We start from the raw sequence: 25,618 nt of genomic DNA on the forward strand, positions 1-25,618 counted from the left end.
TTTACAGATTGTATGTATATATATATATATATATATATATATATATATGCACACATTGATTTTAGATATATTATATAACCTATCTGCAATCCTTATATTATGATTCAGATTATTTGATAGACAGACACAAATTGATCTCTTCAGCATTATATTATGTTGGTAAAATGAAAGCTATGACAAATTCTGCAACCAATCCACGACTTTTCACATTTTTCTAATTCAATAACGACGTACAATATGACAAAGACTGCTAAAGGAGGACGTGAAATGGTATGCACTACCTGCTTACAGTCTCTCTAATCTTTAAACCAGCACACATAAGCCAGGCCGAGAATGCCTTGAATCAAAATGAATTAACAATATTGTTCTATTAGTTTCAGGTCCTGCTTGCTGTTCATTAGGAATCTAATAAGAAGCAGGCCCCTCTGTGGAGTCGCTTCTAGCCGACGTATTCTTGACATTGCTTTGGAATGGGGCGATGAAAAAAGCACCACCCATGCTTGCTGATCCAAGACGACAGTTTCGAGAGGCAAATTCTGAAGCCAATCTAGACTGCGCAAGTCAAAACGAAGAACACAGCACAGTTAGATTTTAAAGCTGCAGGGGATTGGGGGGGGGGGCAGTGTGCTCAGAGACCTCCCCAAAAAAGCAAAAATCAATTCAGGGACCAACGACTTAGCCCACAAGGACATCAAGCATGACTGAGTGTACTGCATTTAAAATATTTGCTTTTAGTAGGTTTCGTCACTAATTCTGCTATCTGCTATACTAAAATTGCTATTTATGTCATGATAACTAACTAAAATTCTAAGCATAATTAATGGTCACAGCGTGAAGAGTCAGTATACTGTAGCTACAGTTGCTTGCATCCAAATGAGCAAAAACGTTCTGAAAATTACTTTTGAAACATGGTGGAATTTTATAACGTGCAATAAAACCCTATTTGATTTGCTGATTTTCATGGCAGATGACATGCTCTGAGTAAAAATCCTCACTAATTTTCATACTACATCATCAGCTGTTCAGCACACAAACATCAAACACAAATATCTACATCATCTACAATCAAAGAGACTATAACACAAAGAAATCGCTTCCTGTCCCAGTGGGCATGTTGTATATGTGCGTGCATGTGTGCCCGAGCGCAAGCACGTATCTGTAGCCAAAGCGTGTCAAGTGATCCACACAGGATATTAAAGCTGTCTATTCTAATCACTTTCTTACACAACTTTGCCCACTTGTCATTAACCACGCTTGCATACGCGATCAGCTTTTGGGGGCGGATTAAGAGTGAACTCGCTAGCACATTTTTTAATCAGTGGAGGAGTGATCCCTAGAAGACTGTGGGTGACGTATATAAGAACAGACCTTGTGACATCGGGAAAGCAAATCGGGAAGTGAAGGACATGGCACTTGGGCCGGATGAGTCGGTCCAGATCTTTGGGCCGATGGTCAGGCATGGTCTTCATGAAGGTAAAGATGGAGGAGAGGAAAGACTCCATGTTGAATGCAGAGTTGAACACCACCACATCCGCAACCAGACTGGGAAAACATTGACATTTCAGATGACGAGAGATGAAATATGCTGACTAACAAAGCCACAAAATGTTTAACTGTCACAATAACGCTCCTTAATTAATTCTCCAAACTGAGAGTTATTAAAAACAGCATATGTTTTGAAAAACAAACTTCACTTGTATATGAAAAGCCAATGTCTCCAGCAACTAGTCACATTAAATATCTAATACATGTTGATTAGAATCCAAAGACACAAACACACCATGTTTTTAAATGGCACACTGATTAACCCCAATTGCCAGAATCAATCACTGCATTGCTCTCAATTAGAGAGTGAATTAAAGGAGCAGAGCACTTTTTTGTGTCACTGTTCTGGCACGTTAATAAAGTTGAGCAAGCAAAGGGCCTTTGAATTATTGACATGATACTCTGACAGACAACAATCACAATGTATTCCAATTAGAGCTCTTAAAACCCTTTCTTTCAAGCATCAAGATTGATTATGACATTAGGCTTTAAAACAGCGAGTTCTTAAGAATTAGAGCACCATTTTACGATCCCATAATTAACCAATCACATCATGCCAAGTAACGCGCATGATAAACTATTCTGTCTCAGACACACTGTCTCTCTTGTGAATTGAAATCCAGTCTGGTACAGAAATGGTACTTGATATACACAGACTGTTCTGACATATGAGCATACGTTAAGATGACCAGATTTCTAAAAATCAAAACATAGGAAATGTATCATTTAAATTTCTAATGTTATTTGCTATGAATTAAAAAGTCCTCCTCTTTTAATTCATAGTTAATAACATTAGAAATTAAAAAAAACAAATAGTGTATTTTAATCATGGTTAATGTAGTAATGTTGTGAAGCATGACACACTATATCAGACTTTGACTTTCTACTGCTATACTATTTAGTCAACAATCCACACTTATGAACTGTAAAAACTACTTAAACAGAAACTACACACATGTGTATGTGTAATATCCAGCACAATAAATAAGCCTGGTGACCCTAACATACTGTGTATTTGTAAAGTTCATCAGTTGTTACCATGAGAGGATCTGGTTGTAGCCATATTGGAAATCTCTTTCTTGACTCTTGCGAACTGGATAGACCAGCTGGTTCTCATGGAAGTAGAGGACCTTCTTAAGATGGGCGAGATCAGGCCGCAGGGCTACAAGTTCAGTAAGATTGAGTAGGGAGCTGGTGAACAAAACCCTGCGAGTCAAAGAAAGGAAAAACAGATAAAAGAAGGAACCATTAGTTTGCTGGCTGCAACGGCATTACATGAATATCAATGCTGTCACATCAGGCACAAGCACTGATAATTGCTCTGACCACTAAAACCTGCTTTAAAATGTGAAGAGAAAAAATGAAAAAATAAAAACAAATAATAATAAAAAAATAATAATAATATATATATATATATATATGTGTGTGTGTGCATCTCAATTAATTTGAATGTTGTGGAAAAGTTTATTTATTTCAGTAATTTAACTCAAATTGTGAAACTTGTGTATTAAATAAAGTCAATGCTCACAGACTGAAGTAGTTTAAGTCTTTGGTTCTTTTAATTGTGATGATTTTGGCATACATTTAACAAAAACACACCAATTCACGATCTCAACAAATTAGAATACTTCATAAGACCAAAAAACCAAAACATTTTTAGTGAATTGTTGGCCTTCTGGAAATTATGTTTATTTACTGTACATGTACTCAATACACTTTTTTTGCTTTAATTACTGCTTCAATTCGGTGTGGCATGGAGGTGATCAGTTTCTGGCACTGCTGAGGTGGTATGGAAGCCCAGGTTTCTTTGACAGTGGCCTTCAGCTCATCTGCAATTTTTGGTCTCTCGTTTCTCATTTTCCTCATGACAATACCCCATAGATTCTCTATGGGTTTAAGGTCTGGTGAGTTTACTGGCCAGTCGAGCACACCAACAACATGGTCAATTTAACCAACTTTTGATGCTTTTGGCAGTGTAGGCAAGTGCCAAATCCTGCTTGAAAATGAAATCAGCATCTTCAAAAAGCTGCTCAGCAGAAGGAAGCATTAAGTGCTCCAAAATTTCTTAGCAAACGGGTGCAGTGACTAAGGTTTTAAAAAAAACTAAATGGACCAACACCAGCAGATGACACTGCAACGCCAAATCATCACAGACTGTAGAAACTTAACACTGGACTTCAAGCAACTTGGGCTATGAGCTTCTCCACCCTTCCTCCAGACTCTAGGACATTGGTTTCCAAATGAAAAACAAAACTTGCTCTCATCTGAAAAGAGGACTTTGGACCACTGGGCAACAGTACAGAACTGTTCTTCTTCTCCTTAGCCCAGGTAATATGCATCTGACGTTGTCTGTGGTTCAGAAGTAGTTTAACAAGAGGAATACGACAACTGTAGCCAAATTCCTTGACACGTCTGTATGTCTTGACCTAGCCTCAGTCCATTCCTTGTGAATTTCACTCAAATTCTTGAATCGATTTTGCTTGGCAATCCTTATAAGGCTGCAGTTCTCTCGGTTGGTTGTGCATCTTTGTGCTCCTTCGACTCAGCTTTCTGTTAACATGGTTGGATACAGCACTCTGTGAACAACCAATGTTTGTGGCTTACCCTCCATGTGAAGGGTGTCAATGATTGTCTTCTGGACAACTGTCAGATCAGCAGTCTTCCCCATGATTGTGCAGCCTAGTGAACCAAACTGAGAGACCATTTTGAAGCCTCAGGAAACCTTTGCAGGTGTTTTGAGTTGATTAGCTGATTGGCATGTCACCATATTCTAATTTATTGTGAATTGTTTTTTTTTTTTTTTTTTTTTTTTTTTTTTTTTTAAATGTGAGCTACAGTCATCACAATTAAAATAACCAAAGACTTAAACGGTTAGTTCAGCCAAAAATGAAAATGATGTCATTAATGACTTCATGTCATTTCAAACCCGTAAGACCTCCGTTCATCTTCGGAACACAGTTTAAGATATTTTAGATACAGTCCGAAGGCTTTCTGTCCCTCCACTGAAAATGTATGTAGGGTATACTGTCCTTTGGTGCTGGGTGGTTTGACCAAAGATTTATATCATGTTTTTTTTTTTTTTTTTTTTTTTCTTAATTATACTGGTTTTCCGGTTTATGAGTTTTTTTTTTTTTTCTCATGCATAATCAGGTGTACAATGCATTTTCTGCTGGTTGATATTCCAAGACATGCTTGTGGCTAAGGTACTGGAGCAAATTGCTCGTGTTGCCACCTTTGGCAACAATTTTAGCCCGACAGCACTTGCATAAAATGCATGTTTGGTCGACGTCGGATTTTTGGAAACCAAAAAACCTCCAAACAACAGACCCGGCTCTTCTTTTTGGCTGTATTTGGCTGTAATTGGTAAAATTTTCAAAAATTACAAGGCTTCTTTGAGAAAAAAAAAGAATGAATTAAGTTGTTCTGTGGATTCAAATAATTAGACATGCTAAAACACAGAATTTGGTAACAATAAAAAATTGAATAGGGCCCTAAGCGTAATTTTTGTTAAACTTTTATTAAATTGATGTGAAAATCTGTATGATTTGCTGTTTGATTAATAAACTAATATTAAAATGGAGTGGAGAAAAATTTAAATGAAATAAAAAAACAGAATCCAGAAAAATTCTAATGGAAAAAAAAGAACTTTGGAAAAAATAAAACGGAATTTAGGAAAAAATGAAACAGATCTTGTCGTAATTTCAACATATACTATTACTATTACTTTTATTATTACTACTACTACTACTTGTATGATTCAGTACCGTGTTTTTTTTTTTTTTTTTAAATAAAGCACTATTTTAGTTTATGTTCAGTATCCATTTTGAAAACTATCAGTTAATTAATCGGTATATATATATATATATATATATATATATATATATATATATATATATATATATATATATATATATATATATATAGTAAAAACAGTAACATTCTGAAAAATTATTACAATTGCTATTATTATTTAAATGCAATTTATTCCTGTGATGTGCATTACTCCCGTCTTTATTCTTTCACTTTCACTGTCATTTGATTAATTTAGTGTGTCTTTGATAATTCACAAACATACAAACATAGTGTGTCATTGAAATTCACAACATTCCTTCAAAACAAAATTCATACTGGCCCTAAACTTTTGAACAGTTGTGTTTACATGAAATATAACTAACAACGAAAAAAGTTGTCCTTTTGGAAATGCAAAATGCATAAAAACTGCAGCTATAGCTGAGGATGCCTGCAATGGAGGTCTCAAATGACATTAGAGTAAAATATGAAATCCTAGATCTGCAAATGAAAAAAATACATCATTTGAAACACAAGGAGACACAGAAATCTCTGCACATTCCATGCTGAGAGAAACGTTATTAGGGTTAATGAACACTTCTTTAAGATGTTATATACACAAGTAGGGGACCATTGAAGATTTTGCCCTTGTATGTGCTAAGAGCCATGGGACAAGGACTTTGAAGTTCAGTTCTGGTCTCCCTAAATGAACCCAGCCCCCTCTTCTAAGCCCTCATCGCCTGTCAGTCTAACCCTGCAGCCCGCTTGCCAGTCTCTTTGATGTGGGGAGCCCGCGGTCTTGCGACCGTGACTCTGTCGCTGTCAGAAGTGTCCCTTTTATGCTAATCTACAACCAGCTCCCCCTAACCAATTCTTAATCTTAACTATACGAAAAACCAATCACACTGCTTTAAGATCAGTGTGAAGGGGCAACTTCTACCATTCCGTGCCCCCATAACTGCGGTAGGATTACGTCTCTATTCCCCAACTCCATCAGGACGAGCGCAAAACAGCACCTCCCAAATCATCAGTCACACACAACTCTGAAATCAAGCCAGATGATAGAAGTTACTATTTTAAGTCTTGCTTTCCTGCTTGAAATTGTCAACTGGAGTGAGTCAAATACTAATGAAACGGGAAGGCTTACTTTGGCTCCCTTTGAACTGGAGGTGAGGACAGACATTCGAGTCTGATGCATCTTTTTAGGTCAGTCCAGTTGATGTGGTTGCTGAAGCAAGCAGACAGACGGTAAACGTTATCACTGCATATACCTTAATGAGCAATTTCAGGGCCCACCAAATGCCAAAACTAAATCTGACTCATCTATTTCAACTGAAAAATGCACTTAAAAAAGGTCTCATCTCGATTTAATGCACTTGATAGATATAATCTTCATCCAAGGTGTGTAAACAATCATTCACAGGAGTCATTGTTGGCTTTCATTAAACTTTGACATAACTGTAACTGTCGCCCACAGACTTTTTCCAGTGCAAACTATTAACCATAACCAAACCAGACATTTTGGCTCTGTGAGAACCTGTAAGATAAGAGATGCAGTGGGTGGGTAAGATGCTCTGTGCTGAGTCAGGTTTGTAACTGCATCATGAAAGGTGCCGATCTGGAGAAGCAAGCATTGCTCTTGGCACACAATTGACTTAGTACCTTTTCATTATTACTGTATGTTTGGCAAGCATGAATAAAATAGGAGATGAACCATTTAGCCCATCCTTATTCACTGAAATGGACCACATTCACATATTTCACAATTTTTGACCATCTCATAAGAGCAAATTGCAGATGACCCAACAATTGATACAGTTTTTGAAAGTGCATCCAGGTCACCAACACGTGAAGGGTTATGACTGTGCATATTTGATACCTGACTTTAGGAATGCAATGCCTGTTCTGACTTTTGCTTAACTTCAAGTGCAGCAAGATGAGATTGCAGCTGAAGGAATGCTCAGGGCTTCCCCCACCCACCTGCGGTTTCTCCGTCCCTTAAAAGGAAGCATGAAAGTCCCCAATCGGATCCTAGTCTCTAAATGTGTTTGTGTCCTTGTTTATGCAGTTTTAGAAACTTTATTTGAACCAACACTTCACAGAGCACCACTAAGCGATATAAGGAAACAACTGTATAATCTCTCTGTGGAGTGCACTATGTGTGGAGGCACCCTTATTCTAATTTTAAAATATCATTGTACAAATGAAAATATTCTGATTCCGGGAATAACAAGATTTCATCAATTAGAATTAGTTAATGCATGACCTAACAATTAACAATAATTTTGTGGCACGTATTATTCCAGATTTACATTCATTTCCATATACACTAATACATTTTTACCATTTTAAGTTGCATAAATTAACAGTTGCTGTATTTTAAACGAACATGAGCTTTTAATCAGTATATTAGTTAAATTATAAATAGTATATTTATAAGTTAACATTAATTTAGGTTAATAAATGCTGATTAATAAAACAAACTGTTGTTCATTGTTAGTTCATATCTGATGAGAACTAAGGAGAACAAATTAAATCTTATTATAAAGTGTTACTCATGTTCTCATGATGAAGATAATACAGGCAGGTATGATTAAACTACTTTCATCTAGCTCAGCGTTGGTGTTCATTTTGTGTCAGCTATTTAATCTATAGGTAGTGAATGATCAAACTGTGTACCCACATATACCAGTAATGCCTTAACAAGCTTTGATTTTGACTTTTAAGAATATCCTAGTATTGGGTGTAAAATGTCAAACCACATTTCAAAGTTGTTACACAAAACTTCTGTGATGTTTTGTAGACATTTAAAAAAGATTAGAATAGATACATTTCAGTAGAAAGAAAGCTAAGTTCTCTAAATCCATAATAAACACTAGCAGCACAACTAAAAAATTATCATTAGTTATACTGATACTTATCATTAGTAAAAATTATATATATATATATATATATATATATATATACACACACACACACACACACACACACACACGTTTGTTTTTGTGAAAAGTGGGGACATCCCATAGGCGTAATGGTTTTTATACTGTACAAACTGTATATTCCATGGCCCTACACCTAACCCTCACAGGAAACTTTGTGCATTTTTACTTTCTCAAAAAAACTCATTCTGTATGGTTTATAAGCGTTTTGAAAAATGGGGACATGGGTTATGTCCTCATAAATCACCCTCTCCTTGTTATGCCTGTGTCATACCCATGTCATTATACAGAGTTGTGTCCTGATATGTCACAAAAACACGCCCACCCACACACACACACACACACACACACACACACACGCACGCACACATTTACAGTAACTCACAGAAGTGAGTAAACCCCTCACATTTGTGTTGATATTTTATTGTATCTTTTCATGTGAGAAAACTGAAGAAATGACACTTTGCTTCAATGTAAAGATTGTATAACTTTAGAATTGTATAACTGTAGAATTTGCTGTCCCCTCAAAATAACTCAAAATAACAAAATAACAGCCATTAAAGTCTAAACCACTGACCACAAAAGTGAGTACACCCCTAAGTGAAAATGTCCAAATTGGGCCCAATTAGCCATTTTCTCTTCCTGGTGTCATGTGTCTAGTTAGTGTTACAAGGTCTCAGGTGTGAATGGGGAGCAGGTGTTAAATTTGGTGTTATCGCTCTCACTCTCTCATTCTGGTCACTGGAAGTCAACATGGCACCTCATGGCAAAAGAACTCTCAGAGGATCTGAAAAAAATAATTGTTGATCTACATAAAGATGGCGTAGGTTATAAGAAGATGACCCTAAAACTGAGCTGCAGCACGGTAGCCAAGACCATACAGTGGTTTAACAGGACAGGTTCCACTCAGACCAGGCCTCGCCATGGTCAACCAAAGAAGTTGAGTGCACATGCTCAGCATCATATCCAGAGATTGTGTTTGGGAAATAGACGTATGAGTGCTGCCAGGATTGCTGCAGAGGTTGAAGGGGTGGGGGTCAGCTTGTAAGTGCTCAGAACATACGCTGCACACTGGATCAAATTGGTCTGCATGGTGTCCCAGAAGGAAGCCTCTTCTAAAGATGATGCACAAGAAAGCCCGCAAACAGTTTGTTGAAGACAAGCAGACTAAGGACATGGATTACTGGGACCATGTCCTGTGGTCTGATGAGACCAAGATAAACTTATTTGGTTCAAATGGTGTCAAGCGTGTGTGGCGGCAACCAGGTGAGGAGAACAAAGACAAGTCTGTCTTGCCTACAGTCAAGCATGATAGTGGGAGTGTTATGGTCTGGGGCTTTTGGCAATTTGGACAGTTTCACTTAGGGGTGTACTCACTTTTGTGGCTAGCAGTTTAGACATTAATGGCTGTGTGTTAAGTTATTTTGAGGGGACAGCAAATTTACAAGGTTATATAAGCTGTAAACTCACTACTTTGCATTGTAGCAAAGTGTCATTTCTTCAGTGTTGTCACATGAAAAGATATAAAATATATATATAAAAAAAACTGTGATGTGTACTCACTCACTGTGAGATACTGTATATATGTGTGTGTGTGTTTATATATATATATATATATAGATATATACGTACATACATACATTTATAGTTGTGCTCATAAGTTACATATTACATATTTACATAGATTGCATAATATGCAAATATGTTAATCATTTTAACAAAATAAGTGAGCTCGTGAAAACTGCATGTTATTTTTTTTTTATTTAGTACTGTCCTGAATAAGCTATTTCACATTACAAATGTTTATATATATATTATATACTCCACAATAGGGTTGTTTATTTTAACAGGTTAACCGTTAAATGACCGTTAAGAATTTTGACCAATTAATACAATCAGTTAAACGGTTTAAAAAGTCATTTATTATTCAAGTAAAAATATATTTCTCGTATAGGCCTATTTATTCACTATATATAGCCAGCTTTATTATGTTTTTCTCCACTTGCAGAATCGCTTCAGGTGCGTGATGTGATATGAAGACCATGTGAATCCTCATGTTCTGTTGTTTGTTTCTTTTTGCGCATGTAAAATGAATCCCAGGGAAACAAATGTTAGTATTTTTAGGGGGTCACAGACACTTATCCTTTCTTAATTAATTCAATTTTAATTTTAAATAATCTTGTCGGTTAACAGTTAATAATCGGTTAACGAGCATCGGTTGTCGGTTAGGAAAAATAATGGAAATGAACATCCATACTCCACAAGAAAAATAATTATAATTGAATTTATAAAAATAACCCCATTCAAAGGTTTACATACCTTTGAATCTTAATACTTTGTGTTGTTTCCTTGATGATCAGCAATTTCTGTTTTGTGATGGGTGTTCATGAGTACTGCATTGGTCCTGAACAGTTCAACTGCCTGCTGTTCTTCAGAAAAATCCCCCAGCTCCTGCACATTCAGCATCTTCTGCATATTTGGAAATTTACCAAAAGTGGCTGTATGATTTTGAGATCCATCTTTTCACACTGAGGACAACTGAGGGACTCATATGCAACTATTACAGATAGTGTAAATGTTTATCGATGCTCCAGAAGGAAAAAACATGCATTAAAACAAGGGGGGTGAAAACTTTTTGAATTCGAAGATTAGGCAAAATTTTACTTATTTTATCTTCTGAGAAACATGTAACTATCTTCTGTAGCCTATGAAGGGCATTACTAGAATGAAAAAAAAATGATATTTAGGTAAAATAAGAAAAATATACACATCTCTATTCTGTTCAAAAGTTTTCAGCCCCCGGCTCTTAATGCATGTTTTTTTTTTTTTTTTTCCTTCTGGAGCATCACATAAACTTGAGCACAACTGTGTACACACACACACACACACACACACACACGCGCACACACACACACGCGCACACACGCGCACACGCACACACACACATATATATGTGCATTCTTTCAAATGACAATACAATCCAGAATCAAAACAAACAAGAGCCATATGTAAGTGCTAAGTCTCAGTTAGCCTAATGCAGTAAATGTAGCAAGGTTTTTATTTTTTATTTCTAATAAATAAAAAGAAAACAAGTAGATACAAATAAAAGTTAGTGTTAGAGGGTGTTTTTCTTATAATGAACGAAAAAATAGAATGTCGAAAGAATAGAAAAATAATTGAGAATGTTAGTGTTAGAGGATCTTTTTTTTTTAAATAGAAAGAAAACACGTAGATAGAATAGAGAATACTAGTGTTAGAGGCTTGATATTTTTAATTAAAAAGGAATATAAAATAATATAACCCAAAAAATTCCAATCCTAATTACATTTATCAGAGAACCCCTAACCTAAACACAAACACACCAAAAACACAATATGCTCCATAATTTTTGAGAAGGTTGTACAAGAAATGCAGAAATTAGATCTGGACAGGATTTAAAATTCGGAAAAGTCTTTGGTATATGTCTGCAAACAAGTCTTGCTTCTGCAAGTCTGGTTATACACCAGAGCTGTATAGCAACAATATCCTCAGCCATGCTCTGCAGTAATGAGGAAACCACAGCTATGTGGCTTTAAAGTATGGAACTGGGGGGGATGACAAATGTTTGACGTATGAGGTACAATAGAACTGAGTAAGTGAGTTAACATTAAAGGTCATGCAAATGTCAAAAATTGTGGTAAATGGCCATAATTGTTTATCTAATGCAATGAAATGAATACGTTTATGTGTACAATAATTGTATGACAGTATATATGTTTAAATATTTAGCTGACCTGTACGAGGACCTTGCTGGAACTGCTTGCATTAAGTACAGAGCAGAAGTTCTGGCCCTCCAGTGCCATTTCTTTGCAGGCAGAGTGAAGCTTACACAGTCTTCAACACTTTCCATGAGAAGATCAACCAGCTGTTTGTGGGAGCCACCATAGAACGCCTCCAGCAAGAGCACACTCATGGATACAGGCCCAACCAAACCAGAAATTTAGTGTGAATGCACGCTATTACTGTAGAGTTAAAAAATAAATTAGATTTTTTTTTACAAAAATAATAAAACATCACATTTGAATGACTCACATTTAAAAAAGGAGACAGTAATAACCTATGATTAATAACCACATACTGGAGAGGGTGTTAATAATGATCGCACTGGCAAAATTCTCCCACGTACAGTACTTTCCGAATCACATAGAATTTCATCATATACATGTCACAGTTAAGTCATAGCTGGAGTGCATAATGAGTTAGGCAGCAAAAAACAAAAAAATTAAAATACTTCAGCTGATTGTTTGGAAATTTACCTCTCAAATCGATTGTTGTTTTGATAACTAAAGAGTCGTGCAGAAACCAATTTAACTCACTTCTTCAATAAGACGACAAACCACGCATCGTAGTGACAAAAAATTTATTGAATTATGTGTACATAGATGTACTGAAAAATGCTATCAAAAGCTCGTCCTCAAGCAGCACTGGGAAGTCTGATTCATTTTAGAGAATTGGTTCAATCGGACACAGAAAAAAAAAAAAGATTCTATGTTCCTACCCAACATTTTAGGTCTTTCTTTCAATGGCGTGATATTTAGTTAAAGGTCGAAGTCACTATGTTTGCAACTGTTGAATAAATCAGGGCGTTTCGTTTTTAAGCGAGCGAGTCATTCATTCAGAAACCCCTTGCTGTTCATGTGGCAGATAAATACAGCTAATTTCTGTAAATAAGTTGCACATTTACATATACATACGTTTGCAGCTATGCATAGCTGGAATTAACAACTTGTAGTAGCTAACTACTTTTTTAACAGCTATATAAAATACATTTATGTAGTTAGCTTGTAGTAAAATTCAAAATTTAAGTTCAAAGTAGCTTGCCGAACACTGAATAAATTAAATGGACGGCAAGCTGATGCTGTCATATGGCACTCGAGACACTTCAAAATGACAATAAATTGTTTCTATGAATTTTAGTGGTATCTTGTGGCGGCCATTGACCATGCTTTTTTTTTTTTTTTTTTTTTTCATGTAAACAGCCATGTGATAAACAGTGCTGAGCACAGCACTTCATAGCAAGCAGAACTGTGAAAACGAATCAAAACTTTGCAACAGGGAACTGGAAATGTAACAACTTAAGTAGGTTTAAGCGTCTAACCTGAAAGGCTGGGGTTTTCCAATCGCTCGGATGTACTGAGTGGGATTTTCTCACAAAGTGATTTACCTCTACCCTTTTACCTCAGTAACTCCATTTTACACAGGTAAGGCGTGAAAAACATTCAACCTCAAGATGGAGAGGAAAATGAGGGGATAATGTTGCCTCGTTCAGACCCCCGCATAGTTCATTTGAAAGGGAAACCCCGCAGTGCCTGACCTCACAACTAAAAGCAACACCATCATGACTGTCGATGGATGCTGAGTCATTGCTCAACTGCATTCAAAAGGCTCACTTGAGTAAGAGTTAACTCCTTTCAATCAATGGGATACCATATAACAACACCATAACAGAAGAGTGAGGGATTCCATTTCTAGTGATTTCCACAAAATACCATTAAAGGCGGCATGAAAAAATACATTTACATGCTAGCTAATATAGACATGACCATAAAAAACTAATCTATAAATAAAAGAACAGAATGAACTGACTATAAAATTTAACTATGCATACAGCATAATATTCATATAAATACATAAATTGGGGAAGTCGTGGCCTAGTGGTTAGAGAGTTTGACTCCTAACCCTAAGGTTGTGGGTTTAAGTCTCGGGCCGGCAATACCACGACTGAGGCGCCCTTGAGCAAGGCACTGAACCCCCAACTGCTCCCCGGGTGCCGCAGCATAAAAAATTTATATATAATTATATATATATATATTATATCTCTTTATTGAGTCTTTATACAAAATATTTAAAAAAGTTTGCCTATGTTTTGGTTTGCTTGTTTTTTGGTTTGTTGAGTATCATATTTGATACATCAGGCTTTTTTTGCTCATAAAGTATAACATGGGGAGGGGGGCAAAAGGAGAAAAGGTATTCAATTTGGTACAGTTTCTGATATTTCTATGATCAAAAATTAAGATTAAATTCTGATCGTTTTTTTTTTTTATATAATAGTATGTGCAGACCATAAGTCTCTATTAATATCATTGCAACTGTAGTTTTTTTTTTTTTTTTGAGAGAAAAAACTGCCTTTTACTTGCTAAAAGATAAAAACTATCAACCAGACAACATAAGGCATGTAGAAGATTGTGTACAACCGGTTTCTCACCAAAGTTTTGTTAACGTTTATAATATAAAGGACTTAGAAATTAGCAGATGAAATATGATACAATAGGCTTTGAAGGGTTAACATACAGGCCTGGAACAAAATCTCCCCATTTAGTTACCCAGAGAATTAACCATAGATATTCCTTCCTCCTTTCTCATAGAAAAACATACAGTACTTTTACCCTGAAGAGACAAGCCGTTATCTAATCTGCATTATTCCAGATGAAATACAGGATTTCCTTTGGCTCTTGAAATACTGGGGAAGAGGCAGTATTAGAGAGACTCAGCCTCAGAGTACAAAAAAAACAAAAAAACTGTGATGCAGCTGATACATCCGCAGGGGCAGTGCACAAAGACGTCATATCAAGCGCCACTACCAATCCTGACGATTAAACCCATCAGTAAAAGTGACTCTACCAATGGCACCAATAAGTGCCAGCACAGGGGGGTGGATAGCATGGCACTGCCCAGTGACAAGCACCCAGAAACATGGCGCATCGGAGCGTGTAAGCCAACTCTCAACACCTCATTTTAACAGCCTCTAGCCATCCGTGGATGTCTTGAGTGTGTATGCGTGTGTGAATGTGTGTGTGTTTGCGTCATCACCCACGATGGACTCTGACAGGGCAGGAGGAGGCCTTAAAGTGATGTGGTCTTTCTGGAGGGCTAATTCAGCCAGAATGAAACATCCGATTATGTACTCCCACACAGCAGACCAAAGCCACGGCTGATCACTTGAAATTAGACTCGAGCGATACAAGGAAAAAACATGAGGTCGAGCCTTGACCGTGCTGCATCTGAATTGTATCCAAAGTAAAACACCAACAAAATAAACTGGACTATAAAAAAAAAAAAAAATACAGTTCATGCATAGCGTGACTTGAATAAACCTCTTCTATGACAAGCATGTTTTTAATTTCTAAATGAAAAGTAAATTGATTTCAAAAATTTATATTTAAATTGAAGTCAAAAATCAGTGATTCAGCTGTCCTGAAATTATAATACAGAAAAAGATGTTGTTCACTAAGTACTAGAAATAATATCAATATAACTATTATAAGATGCACACACACATTCAAGGAAATTGAATGCTAACACATTTCTAATATCTTGCGTGTAGAGATGTTTCCTTTTCTTTATTGTAAACACTCTTATGTCTCACTGACCCATGTACACCGGGATGCTCTTGTTGAAAGTCAAATGAGTAAATTCATGACAGATGAGAGTTGGTAGGCATGTTTTGTAATGAAGTGCACAATAAGAGATCAAGTAGACACCGTATTAACATGCTTTGTTTCCACAACATTCCACACACAGAAGAAAAAATATTAGTACCATCACATACTGTAACAACTGGGTCACGAATGAGTGGGCAAACTGGAGCTCTTTTAAAGTTCACTGTGCTCATCAATTCAGACGCTGGGCCGTGTCCATGGCTTGCATTTGTGCAGTTGATGTTTGTTTTATGTGCTGCAATCCAAGAGATCAGATGATTTCATATTTCACAAACAAATACTGTGGCTTGTAAATAAATACCATGGCTATGATTCTACTCTGCATAGGACGAGAAAACTTTTACATTATATGCCCCTAACAGTTGTTAAAAACAATCAGAATGAGGTAAAATACAAGAAAAGGCTAAATAACAAAAAATGTTCCAACTATCCAACCTAACTTCCGTTTCCTTCTAATTGTTAGTGAATATGAGTAATAAAATTTCATCGGCTCAAGCTGCATGAAATAACGGTGTCAAAAAAGCTTTTCGGCAATGATACTGTTTAACAAACTAGTCTAATGAACGTTGCCAACACACATTCTTCAACTTCCAGAGAGTCTCTGCTGAACTGAGTGGCATCCCAATCAACTAAAACACTATTAAGCCTTGTAAAATGATAGTCATTTGTTCCTGAAACCTTTTAATTCGAAGTGCTCAGACTGACACTGACACTTTCAGAAGGTTCACCACATGCACCGAGTGCACAAAGTACTATTCATAAACGCCTTTGATCTCACGTTAGAGAAGCGAGAGGAAATTCACATTTTAAACAAATTAAAATTTCAGACCATCCAAGTGTCTGTTCTGCCTTTTAATAGAGTGAGCCGTGTCCTCATTCACCTCGTCAGAGGCTTTGTGTTAACGGTAATCATTAAAGGAAAGGAAGCTGCTCTGTAATTACATGCTAGCGCTTACATGCTAATCACTGCACACTCGGCTGACGGAGATGAAGCGAGCCAAATGTTGGGCACAGTAATCATGTGCCATGAATTGAAGATTTTAACCTGATTCTTTATCATTTATGGGTGACAATTAGGTGAAAGACTACAGTATTCTGAATTAGACCAGGCTTGATACAATAAGACAAAAGCTAAACGCTTGATTCCTGGACAGGTCATTTGAAAGAAAATTTCCTCCAGATTTCATAAAGGGCTAATTTCAAGTGTCTAGTAGTAGAAAATTGTGTCTATTACTCTTAGAGATTTAATAAGATTGCAGAATATGGCCTCTATGACAGACATGGGAGGCATGAAGTGGATCAAATAAAGTTCAAAAGAGCTCTGTTTAAACTATCAATACACAACCAAATATTTAAATGAAAATAAATTATTTTAAAGTGAAATAAATGGAAAATTTGGTGTCCAGGACACCTCAAACAGGCTATAACTGGACATGTGGATGACATTATCTCCAAAGTGTATTAGCTACATGAACTGCATTTGGAAAATATCTCAATACTGAACTGTTCTTTTGTCATTATCGAGAATTACAATTTCGAACTCAAATACTCATCTATACAGATTACTGGAATGAGTTACCATCTTACCAAAAATACCCACATTTCAAATTAGCTTTCCATGTCTATGTATTTCCATACGTGGGTAAGATATGCTTCCTGCTTAAAGTGTAATGCAGCACACAGGTTCTCCTTCATTTATGGGTCATATACTGTAACACACATAATTCCATACCAAACAGAAAGGCCTTGAATATCTCTTACTTTGTTACTGAATTAAGCAAAAAAGACCTATCAAATAGGTAAACAGGTAAAAGGTCAAATAGGTTATTTTTTGCCAAAATCACAGCACAGGGAAGGTAAAATATTTTTCAAAGAGATGTTTAAAAGTAAATTTATATACCTTTTTTCTCTCTTCAATACGACAGTAGGGATCAAACACAATGCATTAACTGGTGACAAAAATCTCAAGACCAGCGTTGTGACATTTCAAGGTTACATTATTCATTTCCTCTCTCTGACTCATTTCAAGCAAAACACAGCTGGTCCAGCTGAAACCATGTGAATTAAGATCTGAAGCAACTACTCTGCATCATATTGCAGCATTTAGAGCAAAGGCTATGATATTCAGTAAAATATTGTTGGGTCCAAATTTAAATAAAAGCACTACTGGAATATTTGAATGCATTAGATTTTGTGTTAACTCTCATTTGTCTCACTTATCTGCATGCTCTGCATTTGTCCATTATTCTTAACATTTCTTTGACCACAGACTAATAATATAATAATGCTGGAAATCTTTTTAATGCATTTCTTACTTCAGCTAAAAATCTAACTGCTGTTTAAAAAAAATATACATATTTGTTTGATTGTTAATTATTTTTAAGAAAACATAAAAAAGAACAGAAGTTAAAGCCACATTTTAAAATGTATTCATTTCACTCTAATAAAAGAATGTCATACAATGTACCATACAAATGGGGCGCGATTTGCCAGGGGGATTTAATTGTGATCACATTAAATACAGTTTCCTTGGTACTAAAAGCATCATGACATGTCACCTATTATCTACTTGCCTAAAAAGATGGGTAGTTGGGTCAGCCTCTGCCTATGGAGTTTTATTTGCCTATAAAAAGCATCCCGTTTTTTTTTTTTTTTTTCACAAATCGCACCCTGCATATAAATACATACATAAATGCACTATTGTAAGTCAGTTCTTCTCAAGTGTCCTAGCAGAGTAACCATAGGTGTATTTCATCACAGTGACTGAACATATTTCCTCAATAATGTTCAACAACGAGAAAGTTTCTATATACTAATGTTTGACAACCAAAATGTCCCTATATACTAATTTTTAATTGTTTAATCGTTTAAAATCAAATAAACTTATTTGTGTGGAATAGCTACTTTAGCTTGAAAGGGGTGCTTATGCTATTTTTAAAATTTCCACTTGGTTTGATATGATGTTATTTTACACGCAAACACATAAAACACTTGTGTTCAAATATAATTTGGGCCATTGTATGAAGGGATGTAAAGGATGCCGCATTCATACAAACGACTGCTCTTTAGTTTTATATTATATATTTGTTGTTGTTGTTTAGTTTAAACAACATTAATATTAATACATTAATCTCAGACACGGCAATGAGAACCACCAACTTTAACTTTTGTTTAGAAAACAAGAGACGCTAAGAAACATATCGATGACTCCACAAACGCATATGCTCATGTTTGCCGTTAGTTGATCGATACATAAGCGTTTGGTAGCTAGGTTTTAACCCAGTTAAGCAGGCAGAAACCAACATACATTCGCGTGTTTAATTCAGTCTTACCTCTTCCTGAAAGACGGCGCGTGTTTACGTCATGACGTCACTATGCGTGAGTACGCCCTCCAGCGCTTTACCGTCAAGTCGTTTGCAGGCATTGTGATGTGCTCAGTCTACACACTTGGTAGTGTGAACTGTCCAGTTTCGTTTTGTTTTGTTTTGTTTAATTCACTATGGATTATGTTTATTGTAACACATTTTGAATTTTGTCAAAATAACTTGAATAATTGATTCATCCTTCAAAAAGTGTAATAACCTTTTACTTTTTAATTTATTTATTATTATTTAATGATTAATTGTTTGACTTATTCATGAGAGTGGTGCTTATACTAACTACGGTACAATTATAATGATAAATGTTGGAAATCAAAAGTGATGTATTTATTGTTCATATGTTAATTGTGGAGTAGTGCATATATATATATATATATATATATATATATATATATATATATATATACAGTACAGACCAAAAGTTTGGACACACCTTCTCATTCAAAGAGTTGTCTTTATTTTCATGACTATGAAAATTGTAGAGTCACACTGAAGGCATCAAGGGCTATTTGACCAAGAAGGAGAGTGATGGGGTGCTGTGCCAGATGACCTGGCCTCCACAGTCACCGGACCTGAACCCAATCGAGATGGTTTAGGGGTGAGCTGGACCCCAGACAGAAGGCAAAAGGGCCAACAAGTGCTAAGCATCTCTCGGGAACTCCTTCAAGACTGTTGGAAGACCATTTCAGGTGACTACCTCTTGAAGCTCATCAAGAGAATGCCAAGAGTGTGCAAAGCAGTAATCAAAGCAAAAGGTGGCTACTTTGAAGGACCTAGAATATGACATATTTTCAGTTGTTTCACAATTTTTTGTTATGTATATAATTCCATATATAATTCCACATGTGTTAATTCATAGTTTTGATGCCTTCAGTGTGAATCTACAATTTTCATAGTCATGAAAAAATAAAGAAAACTCTTTGAATGAGAAGGTGTGTCCAAACTTTTGGTGTGTACTGTATATATATATATATATATATGAAGAGTTCAGATGCAAAAGCCTCTAAGTGCCATCTGAAATTTTAATCTAAGGCTATAGGCTATAGGCTCCTATATTTATATTCAGTTATTTCACCTAAATATCATGTAAAAGGACATGCACATTGCAATTAAAGTAAAATGACTCAACCTAAGCAGGAGCTTGATAAAAATCCTAATTTTAGATGAAAATTTCAGATGGCACTTAGAGGCTTTTGCATCTGAATTCTTCATATATATATATATATATATATATATATATATATATATATATATATGCACTCCTCTTCAATAAAGTTATTTATGCCAGCATATTATAATCATCATCTCCCCCCCACCCCGGTTTAATTTTTACATTGACATTGTATAGCATGTCTCATTAATTGTTGTCAGCAGTCATCTTCAGTTATTGTAATACATTTTCAATAACCGTCATCAACTTACTGGGTCATTTATTTATTTGTATTTGTGTTTAATAAGTGCTTTGTGTGCAGAGGTCAGTGTATGTAAAGTACAGTGTGGTCAATAGCACTCACAGCAGTCCCTTCAGATAATCACCTGAATGGAAACAACTACAGCTACAGTCTCAGATCAATTATACTGCTGCGTCTCTGAATTTAATCTGCATGTTAAAGTTACCATATTATTTCATGGAAAGTGTCCCAAATACTATCATTCAGTGTCAGAACATATAAACATTTAAGTGGTTTTCTTTTTATGCATTTATTTTCCAAATTATACATCAAACTTTGTACATCAGAGAAAATGTGTATTTCAAAAGAATGTAGCTTATTGTATGTATTGAATGTAGCTCTTTTATACAGTAACCTAAGCTTCCAAAATGAAATGGACTGTACGTCTCTGCGGGAGAAAAGTGTCTTGAATAGTTCCTTGAAAATTAAACTTGAGATGAGTATGTGAGTTGAGAAAATTAGCAAGGTCATGGTTAATGGAACTCCTTAGAGTTCCGACGTCGATAATTCACAGCCAGTTTGGCAGCCTGCAGCTGATGTTAATTTAGCGCAACCCAACATCATTCAACTTCAAAGAGACTAATAGAAGGCTATCATACTGTGAGAGACTTTGATAAGGTGGATTATATTGCTATGTGTAATCCACATCAAAAGGTAAAGGTTCCAGTAATTAATTAAATGATAGCACAGAAAATGATACCGGGGAATATTAAAGTCTGATTTTCTATTTTTTCTCTAGTTTATGAAGTTGATTTATAATACGGACGACACTACTTATTACACACTCACTCACACACACACACACACACGCGCGCGCATACATTAAAGATACTAAACTGCCAACTATTTAAATTTTTTTCCCACTGGATATATGAGAATCATTATTTTGTATTTAAAATAATACATTTAAAGTGTTGATATCTGTCATATTGTGAGGGAATTGAAGTGACTTGATAAGTGAAATGTTACACAGGCTTTTAAAATTAAATCGGGCTACATTTATTCGAGCAAGGTCATTTTCAAGAGAAATTAAAAATTAAAAATTAAATTATACTTCAACAGACATTTCAAAAAATCCCAACAACCACAGCCCCCCTTTATTTCTGTAGCTAAAAAAGGGGGGAAAGGAAAAACAAATAAGATGAATAAAGTGGAATTTTTCTTTTCAGTCAAAAATACAGTGTTTTCACAATATTGTATCAAAAGTTCCCAAATTGTAGATTCTCCTTCATCAGGTAAGTGTAGTATGAAGAGCAATTCACAGCAATCGCTCCAGATACAATAAATGCTCTCTTTACGTAAAATTTGCTCCACTTGTAAGGATCCTTATTTACTAAAATATATCTATATCAAGGAACTATAATACTGTACACTACAGTATGAAATAAATATAATTAGGAAATATAAAATGAGTCATAAATAAAATGGTAGTTTAAAATAAAAATGAATTTTGTATTGAACAAAACAAAACATAACAAACCATGATAATACTGACAGATGATCTTAAAAAAAAAAATAAAAAATACAGAAAATTGCACAAACAATATGTAAACTAAACAACTGCAATCTAGATATACTAATACTGACGTAGGTATTTCAAACAACAAGGTGAAATATTTTGTTTAATACTAAAGCAGGTGCAAAGAGAACACTAGTTGACTTCGCTTTATACTGTACAAGGATGGCACTTGCAGAAAACAAAGGTGGAAGGGTTTGCATATAAGGCTTTTCTCGAACGAAAAAAACACAGGGGTTCTGACGTCGACTCATACAATGAGCCTTCGTCATTACAGTTACCCAAACTCTTTCCATCCACCCCTGGCCAACTTTAAGACTGTGTATGTATAAGAATCATATAGGTATTATTTAGTTAAAATCGCTTCATAAAAAAAGCCATGGTGAGACGCCAAAACTTGGATGGCTGGTCAGGAAAAGAAAGGTAAAACCAAGGGTATCACAGTAAGTGATAATGAAATATAACACTGACACACTACTGCGTCTTCAAGCGCAGTATAAGTACATATAGGCAATGCTTTTTTTACCTAAAAGTTTTTTGTTCATTTTCTTTTTTGTGTTTTTTTTTCTTTGTCTTTTTTTGTAATCCTTTTCTTTTTTTCAGAGTGCAATTTCCAGGCTTGTGCTACGACCACAATGAAACACAGGAGTTACACGGAAATCAGCACCGCACAGTTTTCTGGATGAAAACTCTGTACATTTTAAAAACCTTTCTTTTATTTTTATTCTGACAGTTGTTACCACTTGAATTGTTGCATAATATGGATTCCTTCATGTTCCAGCCTAGTTTCTGATGCCTGATTTTGGAGTTCCACTCTTAATATCATTTAGTGCAAGCCTTAGACGCACACGCAGATAACCAAGATGTGGAAGTGTGGTACAAATGAGAATCTGGCTCAAAGTCCCTCCAAAAGGGTGGAAGAAGGGCACGATGCAAGCTTGAGGGAAAAGGAGAACATAGAATACAGGAAGCTTATTCCGAAATGCAGTAGTTAATCAGCATCCTCATTCTCGCCACCAGGAATCATTTTGCTCGCCAATTTCCCCTCTTCCCAGTTCTCATCCTCTGTCCCTCCCATTACTTCACTCTCTTTCTCATCTTTTGCTGTCCCATCAGGACTCCGAGTTTCAAATCTCTGCCCCTCAGTCTCCATTTCCTCTTCTTCAGCCAACCTTGTCTCTTGCCTGTCAGTCACTTCCGGATATGCCTCCTCTGCCTCCCTGGCACCGCCCTCAAAACCATCTCTCAAGATGGTGTTTTCTCGCGTGATGTCCTCGGTCTGGTCCTCTGGATCCGAATAGCCCAGGGGCCCGAGGCCTTGAAGGTAAGCCCGACGCATGAGGAGCTCCGTGGGCTCCAAGGATCCACCATTGTCGTGGCTATCTTGTTTTGCGGCCTCGCGCTCCTCCGCCTCCCGTTTGCAGTATGAATATCGGTGGTTCATGTGCTGCGAGTAAGAGCCAGAGTGGGAGAAGCGCTTGCCACATTTGTCGCACTGGTAGGGTTTCTCACCCGAATGTAGGCGTGAGTGCTCAATGAGGTGGTGCTTGTGTTTGAAGGCCTTCTTGCAAATCTGGCACTGGTGAGGCCGCTTTCCTGCAGAGACACAAAGAGAGAGGAGCCAACATGTTAGCTCAGCATATCCATAACATGTTAAAACTATAAAAACCTTCTAATATATTTAAATACATTGTTTGCATTACCGTCAAATGTAAGGTAAAACAATATTTAGTACATATTGCTAAGACACATCCTTTAAGTAACCACACATATCCCTCCTTACTTGTACTTTATGATTGAATTATATATATATAAAATGTTTGGGATTAGATTGGGTAAAAAAAAAAAAATGAGCTGAAAACCCCTTCATATTGAGCAGCGACAAAACCCACCAGTTTATTTTAGATGTTACCAAAACAGTGCAGGGAGGTGAGGGGGAAGCCACAGTCCTGAGGTGCTATTCTGAGGCTGTCTGTGACTGTTCTGAATGCAGCCAAGAAGATCAGGTGATTATCGCTCCATGCCGCGCAAGGTGAAAGTGAGGCAGTCAGCATCCCTGACAGAGTATATGACATCATGTCTCGGGATTCAAAAATGCTTAGATAAGACACTAGCCTCGTGATGCCTTGTGTAACGCATACACGAAACGCCTCACCTCCCGCACACCTTCCTCTTTTGCCAACTTGGCTCACAGTGTTTACTTTCAGAAAATAGGAAATGAATTCTACTCTAATCAGTGAAGTAGGAGGAACATGCCATTTGGCATTCAGTCATTCCACCAGTAACATACTTGCCATAAAACCCACACACTCGCCATCAGCACCAAGCAAATGAACAGATGTACTATATTCTTGGCCATGAATAGCCCTGGCATGCCTGCAACACCTTCCATAGCAGCCATACTTGAGATGGTCCCCTTCCCCACCTCCCCTCATCAAGTTCAAAAATAGACGAGACGGCGGATTCCTTTTTATGCATTCCGACCGAAGAATGTAAGTGAGGATGATGCAAACATGTGAAAGAGAGGAGTCCCCCAGGAGGATAGGTCACATTGTGGCATTAAAATGCCACACACACATCATGCCTTCACACACCTGGCATAATGCGCCATCTTGGCTTGCCAACAAAACTGCACTGACAATGTGTGTCCATATCGACTGGTGATCCAAATGCTCAAATTAAAAGCAATGTGAGATTTTTTTGTGGTTCATTGTACAAAACGTGTAGATGAGAAATGGTTGTGTGTGAGTTTGCCATTTAAAGTAATAACTATTTTTGTACATTTTAGCTGGATTGTAGCTGTATATATTATCACCTGCTAATTTTTTTATATTTTTACTTTGAGCCTGTCAAAAGGAAGAAAACCATTACACCTTTGTCATGGGTTTGAAATGTACAACAAAAATATGGCAAGGGACAGAAAAAAAGTAGGTATGAAAAAAATTAAAGCAGGAAAGGAATGAAAGAAACAAGATAAAACACAATGTGGTAAAAGGGGATTACTTTGAGGGGGATGGACGAGGGTAAAAAAAAAAAGAGTTTTCTAAATGTGATATACCTGTGTGCTCATATTTGTGTCTTAGGAGGGAACTGGTCTTCTGGAATGTTTTGTCGCACAAGTCACACGCGTACATACCACTTTCAGTCTTCTTAATCTTCTTCCGGGTGAGCAGCGACTCGCTGTCTGTCAGGTCCTCTAGCCCTGACAGATAGTCTCCTGCGCTGTCCAGTAGCTCTCCCTGCAAAAAAAACAGATTTAAGACACATTTGATGCAATCCTAACCTGCCACAAATCCTAATCCTAACCTGCCACCTAGGAAGAAACAGCCCCTGCCCCATGTTTGATCCCAAGTCTGGACAGAGCTTATCGCTGAAACTTATATAAAGCCTTTATCACAAGAAGATGTCTCAAAAAGAGGGACATATGGCTTGACTTACATGGGTTCTCTCAGCTTAGTAAACAAAGTAGTATGAATTCATGTACATAACAGAGCAAGGATATAAAAGTAATAAGTAA

General features: G+C 36.5%; 2 protein-coding genes across 5 annotated transcripts in view; both read right to left on the bottom strand.

Moving 5' to 3' along the window:
• Positions 1-12,248, bottom strand: part of LOC132095617 (glycosyltransferase-like domain-containing protein 1) — a 38,567-nt gene extending 26,319 nt beyond the window's left edge. Inside the window, exons 1-3 of the mRNA XM_059500759.1 lie at positions 12,050-12,248; positions 2,584-2,751; positions 1,250-1,542 (exon numbers count right to left, since the gene is read on the bottom strand). Of these exons, the coding sequence (XP_059356742.1) occupies positions 1,250-1,542; positions 2,584-2,751; positions 12,050-12,228 (640 nt within the window). The 5' untranslated portion in view covers positions 12,229-12,248. The remainder of the gene's footprint in view (positions 1-1,249; positions 1,543-2,583; positions 2,752-12,049) is intronic.
• A 9,312-nt stretch (positions 12,249-21,560) lies between these two features.
• Positions 21,561-25,618, bottom strand: part of zeb2a (zinc finger E-box binding homeobox 2a) — a 50,780-nt gene continuing 46,722 nt past the window's right edge. For 3 of the 4 annotated variants that reach the window (XM_059499947.1, XM_059499948.1, XM_059499950.1), the window contains 2 exons: positions 25,160-25,340; positions 21,561-23,697 (listed from right to left, as the gene is read on the bottom strand). In XM_059499947.1, the coding sequence (XP_059355930.1) occupies positions 23,093-23,697; positions 25,160-25,340 (786 nt within the window). In that variant the 3' untranslated portion in view covers positions 21,561-23,092. The remainder of the gene's footprint in view (positions 23,698-25,159; positions 25,341-25,618) is intronic. The other variant, XM_059499949.1, reaches the window with a different exon arrangement.

The sequence above is a fragment of the Carassius carassius genome, chromosome 19 (genome assembly GCF_963082965.1).
Source record: "Carassius carassius chromosome 19, fCarCar2.1, whole genome shotgun sequence".
Classification (NCBI taxonomy): Eukaryota; Metazoa; Chordata; class Actinopteri; order Cypriniformes; family Cyprinidae; genus Carassius; species Carassius carassius.